Source organism: Gadus chalcogrammus, chromosome 9 (genome assembly GCF_026213295.1).
Source record: "Gadus chalcogrammus isolate NIFS_2021 chromosome 9, NIFS_Gcha_1.0, whole genome shotgun sequence".
Taxonomy (NCBI): Eukaryota; Metazoa; Chordata; class Actinopteri; order Gadiformes; family Gadidae; genus Gadus; species Gadus chalcogrammus.
In genome coordinates, this window is record NC_079420.1 from 19,160,808 (window position 1) to 19,178,518 (window position 17,711).

Consider the following 17,711-nt stretch of genomic DNA (forward strand, 5'->3'; position numbering starts at 1 on the left):
GTGTGTGTGTGTGTGTGTGTGTGTGTGTGTGTGTGCGTGTGTGCGTGTGCGTGCCTGTGCGTGTTCATGCCTGCAGGCACACATAGAAGTTAAATTGCATAAAATGATTGTATTTTGTGGAAAATCATTGTATGCGAGTCACAACCCAAATAAAAAATGGTTGTCACCATTGAGTGAAGAAAACAAATATTTATTGAAAGCACCAACTTTTTGAAGTCAAGTTGTATTTGTAAAGACCCTAATGACAGTTAGAGTCTCAGTACAGTTTCTACGATTTTCTAAACCAGCCGAAATGCTTTAGTCATCAAGGACTATTTCACCAAGTTCATTAATCTCTTTGACATGCCTGACCAAAAAGCCACCACTGTCACGTTGAGGGTTGTTGTGTCTCTACTAGTGTTACTTTTGTCAACGAAAATTATGACGAAATATCGTCGTCAACGACCCTTTATCATGTGAGGAAAACGAGACGAGACGCAACGTAAATGCTGGTCATGTGACAATAACTATAATTAAATTCATAATGCAATATTGTTGAAGAATAAAAACGAGACTAAATGTGTTTTACAAAACAGAAAAATTGCTTTTTTTATTTATTTCTGGGGCTGTATCAGGTTACGTTACTTCCTGAATCCCAGCTCGTCGCGGCAGTATTTAGATTCACAAGACGCAGCGGTGGTGGTAGCGTTAATGAAAACTTAAGGCCCTGTCCACACTAATCCGGGTAAATATAAAAACGTACAACTTGTAACTGAAGATACATAGTACATTGCACAGAGAAATCATAATTTCCATTTCACCTGCCATTTTTTTTTTTAGATGAGCGCAAGCTTGTGGCAGTATCATGGCAGTGTCATGGCAACCAAACGCCATCGTATCTGAAAGCCTCCGTCTATCCTGACCACACTACAACGTGAACCCAGCGTTTTCATATTTATCCACCTCAGCGATCTTTTTTGAAAAGTATCCTTTTCATTGTTGGAATTTTCCGTTCTAATGTGGACGGTTCGTTGGTAAAATAAATACGTTGTAGGCCTAAATTCAAATCAGAGTGTCTTCCGTTTCTGGAATGGGTGTATTCTTGAGTCTATAAGGTAACAATAATATAATGATAGGATTACCTTGTTTGAATTGTGAAAAAAATAAAATAAAATGTTGGTTTTGTCAATACTACTAGGTAGGTAGCCTATATTGACTGAGTTAAATAGAATTGCATTACAAAAAAGTGACTAATACAATTTGCTTTAACTAAAACTAGACTAAAATAGTCATGGATAATTCTGACTAAAATAAGACTAAAATGTTCAGACTTTTAGTCGACTGAAACTTGACTAGACTGAAAAGAGTATGAACGTGACTAAAACTAATAAAAACTAAAATGACAGCTTGACGTAAAGACTAGACTAAAACTAAAATTAAAACAGGACGCCAAAAACAACATTAGTCTCTACAGACTGTGTGGATACTTATGATGAAAAACGACAGAGAGGAATATGCATAGAAACGTGGCTACTTTAATAGCAGGCATACAGCAACATGAACATGTCTGTTCCTCTTACAGAGTGGCTTCTTCTGGCCACATATGTGCCGTGTTCCAATACCCGTACTGTCCGCACTTACTAGCCAAAATTTGAGTACACAGTACGTTCCAATTCAGATCCGGCGAAAATAAGTATACTTCAAGGACCCGGATGCCGTACTCAAAACGGGCTAATCGTGAAGTGTGGATCGAAGGACACTCCCCGTACTCAACGGCAGCCATCTTAGCTACGTAGCGGAAGAGGCGGAGCCAGGCTGAGCCAAAGTCGGCGCATTTTCCACATAATAATAATAATAATAATAATAATAATAAATGAAATTTATATAGCGCTTAATATGGTACTCTAAGACGCTTTACATATTGGCCTATCAAAACTATGTAAGACAGACTAGGAATAAAAGAAAAACAGAGGTTAAACATGAAGAATAAGGTGGGAGTTAGGTGGGGAAGGCTAGTGTGAAAAGGTATGTTTTGAGGGCAGATTTGAAAGAAGAGAGGGTTGGAGAGACTTTGATGTGGGAGGGGAGTGAATTCCAAAGGGTGGGGGCAGCAACTGAGAAGGCCCGATCACCCCAAATTAATGCACATAGCCTGCATTAATAGAGTCATTTTGTAGTTTTTATAGCTGCTAGGCGTAAAGAGTTCACCGTTCAAAGCGGGATGTTTATTGCGGGGGAGGAGCCACGGCGGCAGTCGTGATCGTCATTTCCGGTAAGTGCACCACAGAGTACTCGATTTGGAACAGCACTCACATCTAAAAAATTAGCGTACTCAAGTGAGTACGGATAGTGCAGATAGTGTACTTCCTTTAAGTATACTCATGGAAGTACGGGTATTGGAACACGGCCATGGTTACACAGCTAGTTAGATTCTACCGCGCCCCCTACAGGCATAACAGGATATAACATGTTTTCCATTCAAACACCACAGCTCCTCCCAAGGGCGTAACCACGCATTCTTTGGGGGGGTCGTGCCCCCCCCAATGTTGAGAAAATACTAACCTGTCCCCCCCAATATACAGCAGGATAAAATGTAAAATATATGTTCTCTTTTTATGAACCCTGTCAATGGATCGGTCTCTTGTTATGTCTTATTTATTTTCAATTTATTTCCGTTTGTTAAGTGTGTGAATCCCCCCTCCTAATTGTACACTTGTGCGATTTAGTTTGAAACCACCTCGCGACTTTCTGCGTTGTCATGGTTACCCCACACTCTTTCTTCAGTGAGAGCCAAGAAAGTAAAGTTGAGTAATGGAGGATTTGAGGTTACCTAAAAAGCAGAAGAAACTGGACCAACAGCCAAGCATACGCAGTTTTTTTCAGACAGTAAGTAACTTGATACCGAGCTTTGAGTAAGTAAATAAAACGAGTAGCCTCGTAAAAGCAGAATATAAAATATAGCTCATGAAGGTCAGTCGCTGTTCTTTTGATAAAATGACATGGTTACGATGCAGGCAGCACAGAGAGAGAAGGAGAGAGACAGGCATGCTGAAAGCAGTGGCCAGACAGGGACATGCTCTGAACATGCAGGTGATCAGGTGAGTCATTTGAATGTAAGTAACGTTATTTAACGTGTTGGAGAGGAGGTAACGGACAATTTAAGGTTACTTAAAAAGCGGATAAAACTGGACCAGCAGCCGAGCGTACACGTTTTTTTTTTCTCCAGGCAATTAGTAGCTTGATACCGAGCTAAATCTGGGAGCAAATAAAAAGAGTAGCCTAATTAAAACATGAGTCGCTGTTTTTTCTGATAAAATTACGTGTGGTCACAATGCAGGCATCACAGAGAGACAGGGAGAGAGACAGGCATGCTGAAAGGGGCGGGGCAGACATTACATTATTACACTATTCCTTTAGATGTGAATTCAAATGGTCAATGTAGTCCTCGAAACTATGTTCTAAATGTCCACATTTTCATATATAAATATAGAATTGTAGGCAATGCACTTAACAAATAATAATAAAAAATTGGACCCCCCCCAATGTCTAAACCATGGTTACGCCCTTGGCTCCTCCCCTGTAGCTTTAAACTTAACATTTTCTTTTTTTTCTTTTGTACCCTTATTTTGAACAACAATTATCCTGGTACAAAAAATACCAAAGCAAATAAATGTACACGCCTACCAGGTATTTAAAACAACTTCCCCTGTGTACAAATAATAATGCATTTCTATAACATGACTTTTCTTTTAAAAGTCTCTTTCTTTTCCAAATGCTGAGGAGGGCGCACATTCCTTTTAGGGCGCTCCGTGCATCCTGGACTTTAATTGTTTTCGCGATCTCGTTCAGTCTCCCTTGAGCTTCGGTGGTTCTCATGCATCTGATCACAGACAGCAGGAACAGTGTCAATGTCACTCATGTCATCTCCAGGATCAATGTGGTAATCCCTGTTTCCTTCAGTGTTACTCATAGTCTTTTCTGGAATGGCATTATTTTTCTTTGCATCCAGCATCTGATTTACATGTCTTTTTACACATATCCCATGTACAGACACCAAGTAAGCTACAGGACCCAAAACATCAGTTATTACACCATCCAACCACTTCTCTCCTCCCCTGTAGTTTTTAACAAGCACAGCCTGACCCATAGAGAAAGATCAAACTTTCCTTTTTATCTCTGACTGTTTTGGAAAACTACATGTGTGGAACGATGGAGAAACTTCTGGTTTCACTATCGAAAGTCTAGTCCGGAACTTTATTTTAAGAAACAGCTCTGCTGTTTTTTTCTTAGTTGTTGTATGTGGCATGTTCCTGTAGCCAAGTTAGCGATACAATGCTGCAACGTCATGCCACCCACTGCTCTGTTAATGGCTAAAGACCTTTTAAAGTTTTGGACCAGTCTTTCAGCCAATCCGTTTGAGGCTGGATGATAAGCTGGAGTTTTAATGTGCTTAACAGCATTCATTTTAAGCAATGTCTCAAATTCACCTGAAGTAAATTGTGGTCCATTATCTGACACCACCTCTTTTGGTAAACCATATGCTGCAAAAAGGTTTCTTTATGCTTCAAAAGTTTTGCTGGCTGTAATGGTTTGCTTGTGTATTATTTCAGGCCAGCGAGCATATGCATCCATAACCACAAGAAACATTTCCTTTTTGACTTCTGCAAAATCAAGGTGTATTCTCTCCCATGGACCTGAGGCCCCTCTCCATGTATGCACAGGTGCTGTGGCAGGCGTACAAAAATACGTCACGGCCCTTTCGCGCAGACGACCCCGCCCACGTCCCGGAGGTACTATTTGCGGTGGAAAAGCACCCGCGCTGCTACCGTGTCGAGTCGTGTCGAGTCGTGTCGTGTCGAGTCGAGCTACATGTGCGGTGGAAAAGCGGCATTAACAGTGCTGGATTGCGGAAGAAGGCACTGCTCCTGGCGGCCGGTTGATAAATTATACCATAGGGGTTGGTGGGTAATAGCAGAGAATGTCTAATATGAGGAGAACTGGCACTCGCGGGTTAGTTCCGGTTTTCTGGACTGGTTGCAGTAATAATCTTTGACCACGCGGGGCGCTCGTAGGCGAGTCCAGAATGAATGGGAGCCAACGGGGTTTTATCCTCAGAATCCACTTTTCTCACGATGTAATTTTTTGTCAAGTAATTTGAAAGTTTCTATCAAAGGGTGGGGCTAAGATAATAAACTCAGCTGAATATTGCATTTTTTAAGGTCACGTATCTGTTCTAAAAAGGCGTTAAAAACATGCGATGACGTCACACACTGTAATACTGTCAGAGGTACTGCTTTACGGCAGTTTCTAAAGCACTTCCCTTTTCCCGCAACGATTATGAGCCATTTCTTTCTCCTAAAATATAAACCTGGATTAGAATCATAATTTTAAGACTGCATCAATTTAGTTTACATCAGTAAACAATCTGCTAGAGAGCAGTGTTCTGTTGTTCTCCTCATGCCTCTTCCTTTCTTGATCTCTACAGTCGGACCTTGATGCTGTGACAACGGACAAGTCTTCTTCCTCTGTCCTTTTCCCCTGCCTCTGTTCAGTATGTTCAGTGTTGTTAAATCATTTCTCTTTTTTTTTATTAGTTACTGTTCTTATTGTGTTCTTGTTAGTGTGATGTTTGAATAAACTTGCCTGTTGCAATGTTGGTATGTTTGTATAATTACTGTTATACAACTGTTACTGTTTCAATGTGACCCAGACCATATTTCTCATTTAACAAACATGTGTAGCTTATAATGTGTTGCATGGCAGAGCAATTATATTCAATGGCTTAAAACAAACCCATCTGTAAAGATCAGTGAATGCATAGAAATCAATGACAAGTGGTGTAGATGGTTTTCCCTCTGTGCAAGGTCATTAGCCTAGCGCGCAACTTGAATAAGCCACGATATTACCCGGGCTCCAGCGCCACTTTCCTTACCAGGTGAAGCCTCAGGTAGCCTAGGACCATTCATACAGGAGCAAGCAAGAACGTTACCTTTTTCTGTCCTTGGGAAACGAAAAGACGGACAATCCGTTTCCACTGTAAGTGCAGTTTATCATTGCACATTTACGAGGCATTTCTTTTTTAAACTATCTTTATTTTCGAAAAATAGACAATGACAGATTAAATGATATTGAGCGGGATATTGACTGTATTATTTAAGGTGGTCATAACCGTACCTACCATGTATATAACACATTGAACATTGAACACAAGAAATTGAAGAAATTCCATTTATGCCCATGTACTTTCACCATACCTTTTTTGACTAATGTACGGCCAACAATGTTTCTAATGTGAAGCTTCAGCTTGACGCTCCGTTTTCCCTTCTTCGCATACCTCATCCACTATCCACGATAATAATCCACCGGACCACGACGTGATGTTTTTAAAGGGTTTACTTGTCCAACGCAAAATACAAAAAACAATCCTTTTCCACAATGAGGTTCTTATTAGAGGTATGAGAACGAGAGAGAAATTGAGAGAGGTTATCTAAAAAATAAAAGGGCCTGCAGGAAAATATAAATACAGTACGCAAAAATTGAGTTAACACGTTTCTGAATGCTCTTCAGCTTCAGATGCCGTCAAGAGGGTTCTCTGGTCGTAATCAGTCGCAAGTCCGTCCCTGACCAATCAGCGTTCATTAGCAGAATGCTAGCGTGTATGGCCAACAACGGCCCAAACTGTAAGAAATCGAAAGGACATAAGTACTCACTCATTTGACTTTTGAACCATAATCTATATTGAACTTGCGGAATCTGCAATAAAATTTGCGATATTTCAACGACAAGCAGGTGAAAGAGGCATAATTAGCCGTTTAGCCCCATAGACTCCCATTCAATCTGGACTCGCCCGCGATCACCCCCAGTGGATGTCTCATGGAACTACAACCAAAATCGGTACAATGGGGCGTATAGGGAGTGCCCAGGCTCTTCGTAGACGGGCTCTGGTAATAGCAGAGAATGTCTATGATACGTAGACGGGCTCTGGTAATAGGTCCATGGCTCAGGTTGGGTCGTGGCCCCGGTCCCCATCTCCCTCTGCTGGATGGCCTGTGTCAAAATCCAAAATGGAATGGACAAATGACTACAGCAGCCCAAACGATCGTAAATGCTTTGCTTTGTCAAAACGGCTATAATCCCAATATATCCATGATTCATTTCACTAGCAAGACTGGTACCAGATAGTATAAATGAATCTATATATCTATTATATAATAATTTATGTTCAAACAAAATATTAATTTAAAAATACATAACAAAAGTAAAGTATTATACATAGCCTAAATTGCCATCTGACATTCTAAATCTCAAACTTTATGCAGATTAATGTTTTTACGTAGAACATATATATAAAACTGCTTAGTCTAATTGTACCCACATTTGCCTAAAGGTACCTTGAATGAGGATCAGAAGACCAAAGCAAACACACCACATTGTAATGAATTGCTGTTTATTGTATGCTTTTGATAAAAACATTGGTCTACCAAAAACCACAGAGGAGCACATCATGCTGGGTTTCAGGACAAAAAGGTGTTGCTGGCACCCCACGGAGCAGTGCAGGCATCGGGGTCAGAGTCAGGGCTGTGGCCTGTCGGAGAAAAACCTCCACATGGTAGCATTCAGTTATTGCAACAGAATCTCTCCTTTTTGATCACATTAAACAGAACTACCATGCAGTGTGGTGCCCATTGTACAGCACTGTTTGTGTGATTTATTATAAGTCAGGCATTCAACACCCTCTCTCATGAACTCATTCACACACACACGCACACACACACACACACACACACACACACACACACACACACACACACACACACACACACACACACACACACACACACACACACACACACACACACACACACACACACACACACACACACACACACACCTGTATTTGGCCATGGTATCAACAGTCAATGCTCAAACATTTTCGTTTTTTTTCTTTTTCAGTTATTTTGTCAACAAGCCTAGTGTCGAAAACCTTTTGGTTTTGCCCATGTCATTATTTTTTTTTGCAAACATTTTCATCCCAACAACACATGAATAGAGAAATAAACATTTAAGGGCCACTTTCTGCCAAGGGTGTGAAATGTGTACTTTCTTGCTGAAATGTGTTGCAGCACTGAAGCAGTTGAAAAGAACCTTCAGCTAGGTATTTCTTGGGACAATTGAGCATTTAGTTAGACCACCGAACAAATTGGCAAGGCGTCTACATCTAATCACAGCAATATGATGTATGGGAAATTATTAAACATGGGTTTTATTGTTTGGAGTACATAATGTTGACATCATCCAAATTTCCATGTGTAAAACTGGAATTCTATCAGTGTTTACTGCCTTAACAGAGAATAAATAAGTACTTTATAAGCCATCAAGTCATAGTGGCCAAGTAAAAACTGCTTTTCAATTACTAAGGTTGTTTAATAAATCATACAAAAAATGGTTCATCTTGCTCAGTTCCTATAAGTAAAATCAAGAGTTGTTGTATAGCTTTAAGGCAGATCAAGAAAAGCTTTGCACATCTCTGAGTATAGTTACGTACTTTAAAGGTAGCTTTGCATGTCAAGTTTACATCTTTCCTGAAAATATAAGTATTTTCCCCTTTCTGGTGCAAAAATGTATGCAGACATCTTCATAATAAAGCAAGAGGAGTAGAATCAAGATGTACAGTTACAGAGCGAGTCATTACCAGGACATAAGCAGTGGGCTTTTCAACCCTATCATTTACTCAGAGATGCTGTGGTACAACTTAACATTTTTGAACCAACTAAATTGTTTAATGGTATAATTACTTAATACACTGGGGGGGAATCGAATCATTGTCAACATTTATGCAATCAATCCTTGCAGTAGGGCCAAAGCACTCAATGTTTCCAAAATAAATATCCACATCGCTAGGAAAATTAACTTGCTACATCAATACAGAATAGTCTTGCTTATTTGATATATATATATAGTTCTGTTCATCGCTTTTGTAAACTTCACCACTGTCAACTACCGCACAGTACCATTTTGTCAAGCAAGTGTCCTTTCTAAAAGGAAAAGCAGTTTACTGTGCAGGGTACTAAATCCAGATGCAAACGGGCCTTACTATGTGCACTTTCCGTATGCTGTTTGATATACAAGGGAATAATGAAATCCCAACAGCTTATACAATTTATTGTGCCTGTAAGACCTCTCCAATTACAAATAATGGTACAAAGAATAAAAACACGCAAATCCCCATTCACAAAGTGCAGTCAGCTTCAACTGGCTTTTTTGGCAGGGGAGCCTATTGAGATGATCTGCTCTAGCTTGCCATTTAACATCAAACTATCAAAAGAACAAGCTACTGCATCTCACCCCGGCCGCATGTTTAGCAGCAGGGCTTAGCTGTAGTAATTGACCATTGACACATGGCCCCTTATGGCCTTGAGTCTGGTTGGTTACAAAACAAGAACAAATAGACAGCAGAGAGCCTGTGAAATCGTAAAGGAAGAGCCTTCCTATACCATAATGCGACCAGTAGTGAAGCTCTATCCCGTAGTTGATACCAGAAGTAAATATGAACATGAGCTAAAAGAAGGTATATAAACAGTATGGGCAGCATCGTTTGGAGGATTGGGTGAATAAAGAAAACCATGACTGGAAGTGAGGGTAGTTAATGGGGTACTAACTACAGGTTAAAATATGAAGTGGAGAAAAGAAAATTATTCAGAGTTTTAGTTAACTTTGGGAGTGACATTAAAGGGGAATATCTTACTTTAAAATAAAATAAATGGTTTGGAGTACAAGTCTGAACAAAAATACTAACATCCCTCTGAAATGAGTTACACACAACTTTTCAGACCCCTGGAAATATAAATATTAGCAGAAATTGGGACTTCAGTTTGTTTCCCGATGGACAGGCGCCTGAACTATAAGGAAAGGAAGGCTTCATTCGAGCAGTCTACCCCAGTGCTGGTGACAAATATATAGCTAGTACACAATCTTCATTCTTTTAATCAAGGTTACAAAAAGCAAAAACCATTTTTTTTATTTTTTTTTCTTTCTCTGTGACGAAGTGTGAAGCGCTTTGCACCTCTGCGCGGATCCTTCCTCTCTGGGGCTACGCAGCCACTTTACTGTCCTTCTGGAACAGAAACACACCGGGGGTTACCAACATGCAGAGCCATCGGGCCATCGCTTTAGCAGGCAAGAGCCTGGACCTTTTTTGCCGTTTTATTTAGCGTACTGATAACTTCATTCGTGAGGCTGAATCCAGTTCCGTCCCTCATCAGAGATCAGGACACAATACCTAGTCGAGGAGAACGGCTAACACGTTACTCATCAGAGATCAGGACACAATACCTAGTCGAGGAGAACGGCTAACACGTTACTCATCAGAGATCAGGACACAATACCTAGTCGAGGAGGACGGCTAACACGTTACTCATCAGAGATCAGGACACAATACCTAGTCGAGGAGAACGGCTAACACGTGACCTAGTCGAGGAGAACGGCTAACACGTGACCTAGTCGAGGAGAACGGCTAACACGTGACCTAGTCGAGGAGAACGGCTAACACGTGACCTAGTCGAGGAGAACGGCTAACACGTTACCTAGTCGAGGAGAACGGCTAACACGTTACCTAGTCGAGGAGAACGGCTAACACGTTACCTAGTCGAGGAGAACGGCTAACACGTTACCTAGTCGAGGAGAACGGCTAACACGTTACCTAGTCGAGGAGAACGGCTAACACGTTACCCTGAATTCCGGGAGGTCTCCAAACTCCCGTCCCCCCTGGCTGCCTCTGTAAAGTCCCCTGTATCCTCCTCCGTGGGGAGGTCCGAAAGACCCCCGGCTGGCCGAGCGGCCCCTGCCCCCGCGGAATCCCATGCCGCCGCCGCCGCCGCCGCCGCGGCCCCTGTAGCCCCCGCGGCCGCGGTTCGACCGCATGGGGATGCCGAAGGTCTCTGCGTTCATCCGCCTCTCCTCTGCCCAGGTCTGTCGCCGCTCCCTGCAGGAGAGATGGGATCCAGCGGGGGCTTAGTGATCCTGCTACCACCAGCCTGCTATTGGGAAATTGCTAAGCAGTTCGGCCGTCCAGCACGGGCTGATTAGGGATGAAGATCTGTTGACTGCTGCCATAACTAAAGCCCGGCTGATATATTGGCGGGCCGTCATATCGGCCGATAGTAGGCATTTTCCAAACTATCGTATCGGCCGATTTATTAATATATTATTTTTTATTGTTTTTTTTATTTTGGTTATTGTGTTTTTGTTCAAAGGACTTTGAGTTTCATATCTTAAGTTTGTATTTTTATACATTTTATTTATCAGAACTTTAACAAATTTTGATTTGGAATTTTCTGTTGTGACAATAAAACAATAAAATAGCCACAACCAAAGCTCTAGGATGAAACCGTACCTTGGAAAAACAGAAATGCCCGATTTCTCGTTCGCCTTTCTGTAAAAGTGATAAAGATATATAAGTAGAAACATATTTACAGGTCAATCACTTTACAAAATTGTTCAATTAATTGTTACATGAACCTGAAGCTCGGCTACCATTTGTCATCCTACAATGCAAATTCACCTGGTAATACCAGTATCATGACAATGTAACATGGTAGTCACCACTAAGTGCCAGCGGCTCAACTCCATAAACTATAAAAACAATGTGAAGGATCAGAAGATCGATACCAATAACGGAGCTGTCACGTTAAAATTGTACCGGGGGCGAAAATTGTACCGGCCTACGTCATCGTTTGTTTACATCCTGACAACCTGCCCGGCAATAGACGACGCGATGCAGAAAACATGTTTCCAAACGACGAAATAACATAATACAGATAGCGGATCGCTATCTGTATTATGATAGATAGTGATAACACTTGTTTTTACTTTATATTTGTATTGTATTTAATTGTTTAATCGAAACAATAAAAAAAATTGCCCGCGAAACGGGCGATCGCGTCAAATGACAAATGTTTTGCCCGCGAAACGGGCGATCGCGTCAAATGACGTAGGAGGGTTCTTGAAACATAATACAGATAACGGATCGCTAGAAAACACTTGCTTTTACTTTATATTTGTATTGTATTGAATTGTTTAATCGAATTTAGCTAGTAAACTGAGTGTTTTAAGCAGGTTTCATAGTCTAGAATGTTCAAGAACCTTCCTACGTGATTTGACGCGTCATTTGACGCGATCGCCCGTTTCGCGGGCAATTTTCTTTATTGTTTCGATTAAACAATTAAATACAATACAAATATAAAGTAAAAACAAGTGTTATCGCTATCGATCATAATTCAGATAGCGATCCGCTATCTGTATTATGTTATTTCGTCGTTTGGAAACATGTTTTCTGCATCGCGTCGTCTGTTGCAGGGCAGGTTGTCAGGTTGTCAGGATGTCAGGATGTAAACAAAAGATGACGTAGGCCGGTACAATTTTCGCCCCCGGTACAATTTTAACGTGACAGAGCCCTAAATATACCGGTGGCTGCATGTCTGGTGTGGTGTGTACCTGGTGTCGTCACAGGAGATGTTGTCGAAGAAAGACTTGGTCTTGTCATAGTAACAGTTGGGTCCCAGTGGATCCCCCTCTTCCTCGGCAGGACCCTCGGTGGTTTGGGGCTCCAAACCAGAGTCTGGCTTTTCCTCTCCGTTCACCGCCTTTTCCGTCTTGACGACCTTATCGTCTGGGCGACACGACAGCAGCATAAATCACTTCTTAATGGTCAGCGGGATCCCACAAGGGAATGTACAAGCTGATAGGGCTGTGCGATATGGGAAAAAATTAATATCCCCGATACATTTTCTCCATTTCACGATATACAATATATATCTACATATTTTGAAATCTCCTTTAAAGGACCCCATGAAATCGCACTTTTAACCTTTACTGTTTTCACTACAATCCCTGTAGACTATATACCATTCTTGGTTAACTTCCCAGGTGGTTTCCATCAAAACATTTTATATTTTCATGTTAGTGATTAATCACATTAATAGGCTTATAAGCATTAAGGCTTATATATTAAAAATATTTGACACAAATAACTAATTTAGGCAGTATTTCCTTTATATGTAGGCCATTTTAATGAATTAAACTCAAATATTGTAAACTCATTTTGATACAATGCGTTCGATATTTTTGAGCCCATTGAATTTATTTAGGAATTGTAGGTGTGCTTCCCTCTACCCCCAGCGCCTTGCAGGGGTCGACAGATAACTCCTCTCCCCAACAAACCACGCAGACACGTCCCAGTTAACTATTTATGGTTGCTTGAAGTAGGGTAAAACATTGATGTTTTCCGAGGCCAACTTAAAGCTAGAAAAGTAGCATAAGACGACTGAGCACCTTGTATTCCGATTGTGTGTGTAACTGTTATGGAGCGTGCAGCTGGTAACCTTGGCGACATCAGATCAGGCAAGACGTTACAAGCATTGGTGTGTTTTGCTGCACGTCCTCCTCTCGATATCCAAAAAACTGCCAGATCACTGATCCCTTATTAGTTATTTTAGGAACCAGCAGTTCGTCCGCTTCCATGTTTCAATTGTGGATTGAATTGGTTAGGATACACTGCATCTACACTGAGCCGGCCGGTGCTGCAAACCATAAGAAACTTGAAAATGAGTTCCCTCCCTTCCGCACCTAGATGTCGCGTGGGATTGGTTGGTGAATGTGTGACGCAAGTGTTTTCTTTACCCCTCACTCACGTTACTGCGGGAGGGAGAAAGCCACTGGAGAATGTTTTGAACACGAAACCAAGGCAAGTCTCGCCTGCCGCTTGAAAAAACCCAGGTGACCGTAAAATACTCGATACTTACGAAATGATAATTTCATGTATCGCACACAGCTATTTCGGAGATGTATCGAATATATTCGATATATCTTGCACAGCCCTACAATCAACCATGCAAAAGCAGACCCCTTTGAGAACCACTGTGAGAGTAATTTGTATCTCAGAGATTTGTGTAGCCCCCCCATCGAGCTTCTATGGCCTTGGAAGGGCCGGCCTGCTGATCTCAATAAGACTTCTGAAATCCATATCCCATTATGGATTGTGACATGTACATGTATACATTAGAAAAGTATTTGCTATTCATCTGTGCTTATAATAGCATGACAGATTAGGGCTTATGACAGGTTGGTGGGTTACCATTCTGCCATATCGCATCAGTTGACCCCCACCTATCAAATTCTTAGAATCAAATATCTTAAGTGCCTGTGACAGCTGTGTAGTACCTTTCAGCTTGAGCTTGCTCTGGAACTCTCTGTCGATCTCCTCCTTGTTGAATTGGGCATTGGCGCTCTCAAAGTCAAAGTCTTTCTCAAACTTCACCGGCCCGTCCCGGCGCACGTTGAAGCGCCCCCGACCCCGGTGACCGCCCCCTCGCCCGCGGCGGTTGGGTGGGGGCCCTGCAGCTGCTGCGCAAGGGCAAAAAACATTGTTGTTAAGATGTCAAATTACAATTGATAGCATTATAAAACAATTGTATGAATTGGTTGAATCCGCTTCAGTAAGGTCAGTAAGCCACAGCTCCAGGTGCTTCATTTAAAAACTAAACAAAGGTAGAATGGCAATGGTATGATTTTCACTAAATTAAATAGTGAGTACTATCTCCTGCAGTTAAACCTCCTATATGGTTAACCTGTGAAAGGATTTCTGCTCAGGTTAAAAAAATAAAATAATATATAATAATATAATATATAATATGATAATAGTCACTGGGAAAAGCCCTGCACTGGACTACCACAAGGCCCGAGCCTCCTACCGTCAGACGCTTGCCTCTTTACCTTTCAAGTGAACTTTGAGACAGCTTATATCCGGTTCCTTTCCTGACATGTAGAGTGCGGCCGTGATGCATTCATGTTTGAGCAGGTGTACACCGAGCAGAGGCCTCACCTGACGAGTTAAAGAAAGAGTGGAACGGCCCTGCGGTGGGAGCTCTATCTAGAGCAGCGTTGTGCGCTGCTGAGGCGGGGTGGGGCGCGGGCCAGCCCTGGCTGCTGCGGACTCCCCTGACAGGCTCACCCCGCCTTGGGTCCAGGCGTTCCTGGTGCGGGGCCTTCTGCGTGCCATGGTTGGCCATGGTGGGCGCCGTGCGGCCGTGGGCCGGGCTCCTGAGGGCCAGGCCGGGGGCGGGCAGCATTGTAGTGGAGGAGGAGGAGGTGGGGGCTGAGGAGGTGGTCTGCACGGCCTGCTCTAGCGTGGGGCTCTTCCTCAGGGGGTCCAGATTGGGGCTGCTACGGCCTGGAGGAGAACAAGAACTAAAACATGAGCGGGGGTGCTCAAAATACTGTTCAAATTAAGGGATTTTAGCACCAATATCGGTTGAGACAGGCGTTGTCTGTGTGGGCAGTCGGCTTCGAGAACACATCACGACAGCCCTACTGACTCTTACCGACGCCAACAGCGCCGAACTGTGGGGAGACCAAGGCGCCGCTGCTGAACTGGTTGTAGGAAGGCGCGGGGGCCCTGTTGAAGAGGCCATAGGAGCCGGCGGACTGGAACGGGGCAGAGGCAGTGGCTGGAGCAGGCGGTGGAGCAGAGCCCAAGGAAGACTACAGAGAGAACCAGAATTACCTAGCCATCTGAACCTTACCATGTCTTATGACTCAGAGTTATCTGAATTTAATTGATTTAAAATGTGCTGCAGGCAAGAGTTACCAAAGAGAAAACATCCCCTCCCTCTAAACATTTCTCTGTTATTGAGAATTGTTCCATTTCTCACACCTAGTTTTGACAGGCAAGATTTATTCCCCAAACCAACCATTGAAAGAATCGTAATTCATACAGAGGCAGACGGATAATATTCTCACAGCGCATTTCACTACCAAATAGCCAACGGGTGGTTTGCCGTTTTAAATCTTACCTACAGCACCTTTGAGGTAATAAGACTACAAACCTGGACGATGGCTGGGTCCTGCGGAGGAGCACTTGACTTGGGGGGCTCACATACTGTGAGGTCCTTGATGTCACTGCCTCTGAAGATGATGTACTCAAAGATCTCATCTCGGGGCGGGATAGGCCTATCGGTGGGACGGTCTTCCGTGCCAAAGGAACGAACTATAGAAAAGGACGAACACCACATTTAGAAACGTTAGGCCATACCAACCACAATAATGTTTAGCCGGATATGGACATACCACCAAGTTATGTCTCGTTAAGTCTTATCATATTCTTAAGATAGGTTAGTAAAAACAACTATGACCAGGGGGTAACTGGTTAACACGTAGTAGAATAGTCTGCTTCGCAGGCAATATAATAGATGGTAAAGGTGGTGGGAATGTGTTTCGAAAGGAGAACAATGTGATCAACTTCAACAATACACCTGTGCTCGGCCAACTCCCCTGCGTGGTGACCATGCCTATGTAGACAAGCTGGCTCGGGTTAGCAATGGTTCATAATCCTAGAAGTATAAAAGCTAAATACTTTAGCTTGTAACCCATATATAAACATGCAGGGTAGCAGTTGCATTCTTTTTTGAACCCCTTCAAAAAAGTAGATTGACACATGGATTGTGAACCAACCGTGGCTGTTCGCAAACTACAATACCTGTCACTTCCAACTTATTACTGACGCGAAATTAACCCTATGTGCCCCAGACAGCTTATCCTGCATGTCTGGCACAACAACGGATGCATAGCCGTATTTAGAAAGCCGATTACATATTGGCGGTGTTCAATGCTAGTCGACTAACGTAAGCAGGGAATATCTCAACGTGAGTCCATGAGCTACCTCTCGCCAGTGCGACTGTGGAGTTCTCAGTATCGATGGTGTACAGAATCCCTTCGTAGCGGATCTCGGCCTTCGACACCAGGCTGATTTTGCTGCCAAGATAAGGCGTTCCTCCGCTCATCGTGGCGCTTTATCCGACAGTCTCGCTCAAGAAGAAATTCGACGCCGGTCTCAAACCCCGCAACAGAAATCTAAAAATATTGCTCCAACTTTCTCCAATAGCTGCTTCTCCGAGCCCCGATTTTACCACTCCAACATGGCTACCTCATTTTCCATCAAATCGTTCTCAGCGCGGGGGTTAATGGGAAATCATAATATCGCGCGTTTACACTCGCGGTCGGATTATAGAGCTACACATACTAGAAAAGACGGTGATCTGCTCCATATTCTTTTTGCGGGCAAAAACAAATCATACATTTGTCTACGTCTGTCGAATGCCACATTTTTGAATATCAGGAATGGAAATGATGTAGCTGTATTATAAGTGTTGATCTAATATAATCATTAAATCATTATTTATCTCTATTTTACCTAATTCCCTTTTTTTCCTTACAGTTGCCGTTTCAATACGTTTGTCAATACAATCCGAATAGGGAAACAGCTAATGTCAAGAAAAATTAGAGGGTTAGGGTATGACTTGAATGAGTATTATATATATATATATATATATATATATATATATTTAAGTATTTGGCTATGAGCCTATTGAAAAAAAGTATGGGTAATACCTTGATAAATGTTTATTTGAATTATATTATTTTGATCTGTAAATATTTGTATTTTTATATTAATATCATATCGTATATTTCTTTTTATATCGTGTTTGTGCATTATATCGTGTTTTTCCATTTAGCTTGCTGTATATTTTGCCTATCTAATCAAATCATTCACACAACGGTCATAACATACACAAAAAGGAACGAATGACTTCCCATTTCGCTAAAAGAATGTGGGTTATTCTATTTGTTGTAATTCTATAGCCAAAAACAACACCGTTCCTGCGCGCATGCGTACATTC

General features: G+C 42.1%; 3 protein-coding genes across 4 annotated transcripts in view; all 3 read right to left on the reverse strand.

Moving 5' to 3' along the window:
* LOC130388986 (BTB/POZ domain-containing protein kctd15) overlaps positions 1–17,711 on the reverse strand; it is a 111,090-nt gene that overhangs the window by 68,944 nt on the left and 24,435 nt on the right. The window lies entirely within an intron of this gene.
* The window catches only part of LOC130388978 (carbohydrate sulfotransferase 8-like), a 128,750-nt gene that overhangs the window by 59,559 nt on the left and 51,480 nt on the right, over positions 1–17,711 (reverse strand). The window lies entirely within an intron of this gene.
* Positions 7,386–16,990, reverse strand: LOC130388976 (protein LSM14 homolog A-like). Of its 2 annotated transcripts, none has more exons than XM_056598620.1 (9): positions 16,694–16,990; positions 15,861–16,021; positions 15,357–15,516; positions 14,858–15,205; positions 14,197–14,379; positions 12,472–12,646; positions 11,372–11,410; positions 10,708–10,960; positions 7,386–10,093 (listed from the first exon to the last, which is right to left on the reverse strand). In XM_056598620.1, exons 1-9 carry the CDS (start codon positions 16,812–16,814, stop codon positions 10,070–10,072), a joined length of 1,464 nt encoding a protein of 487 aa, XP_056454595.1. In that variant the 5' UTR covers positions 16,815–16,990; the 3' UTR covers positions 7,386–10,069. The 2 variants fall into 2 exon arrangements, with proteins under 2 accessions (XP_056454595.1, XP_056454596.1); XM_056598621.1 differs by having other exon boundaries at positions 7,386–10,090; positions 16,694–16,984.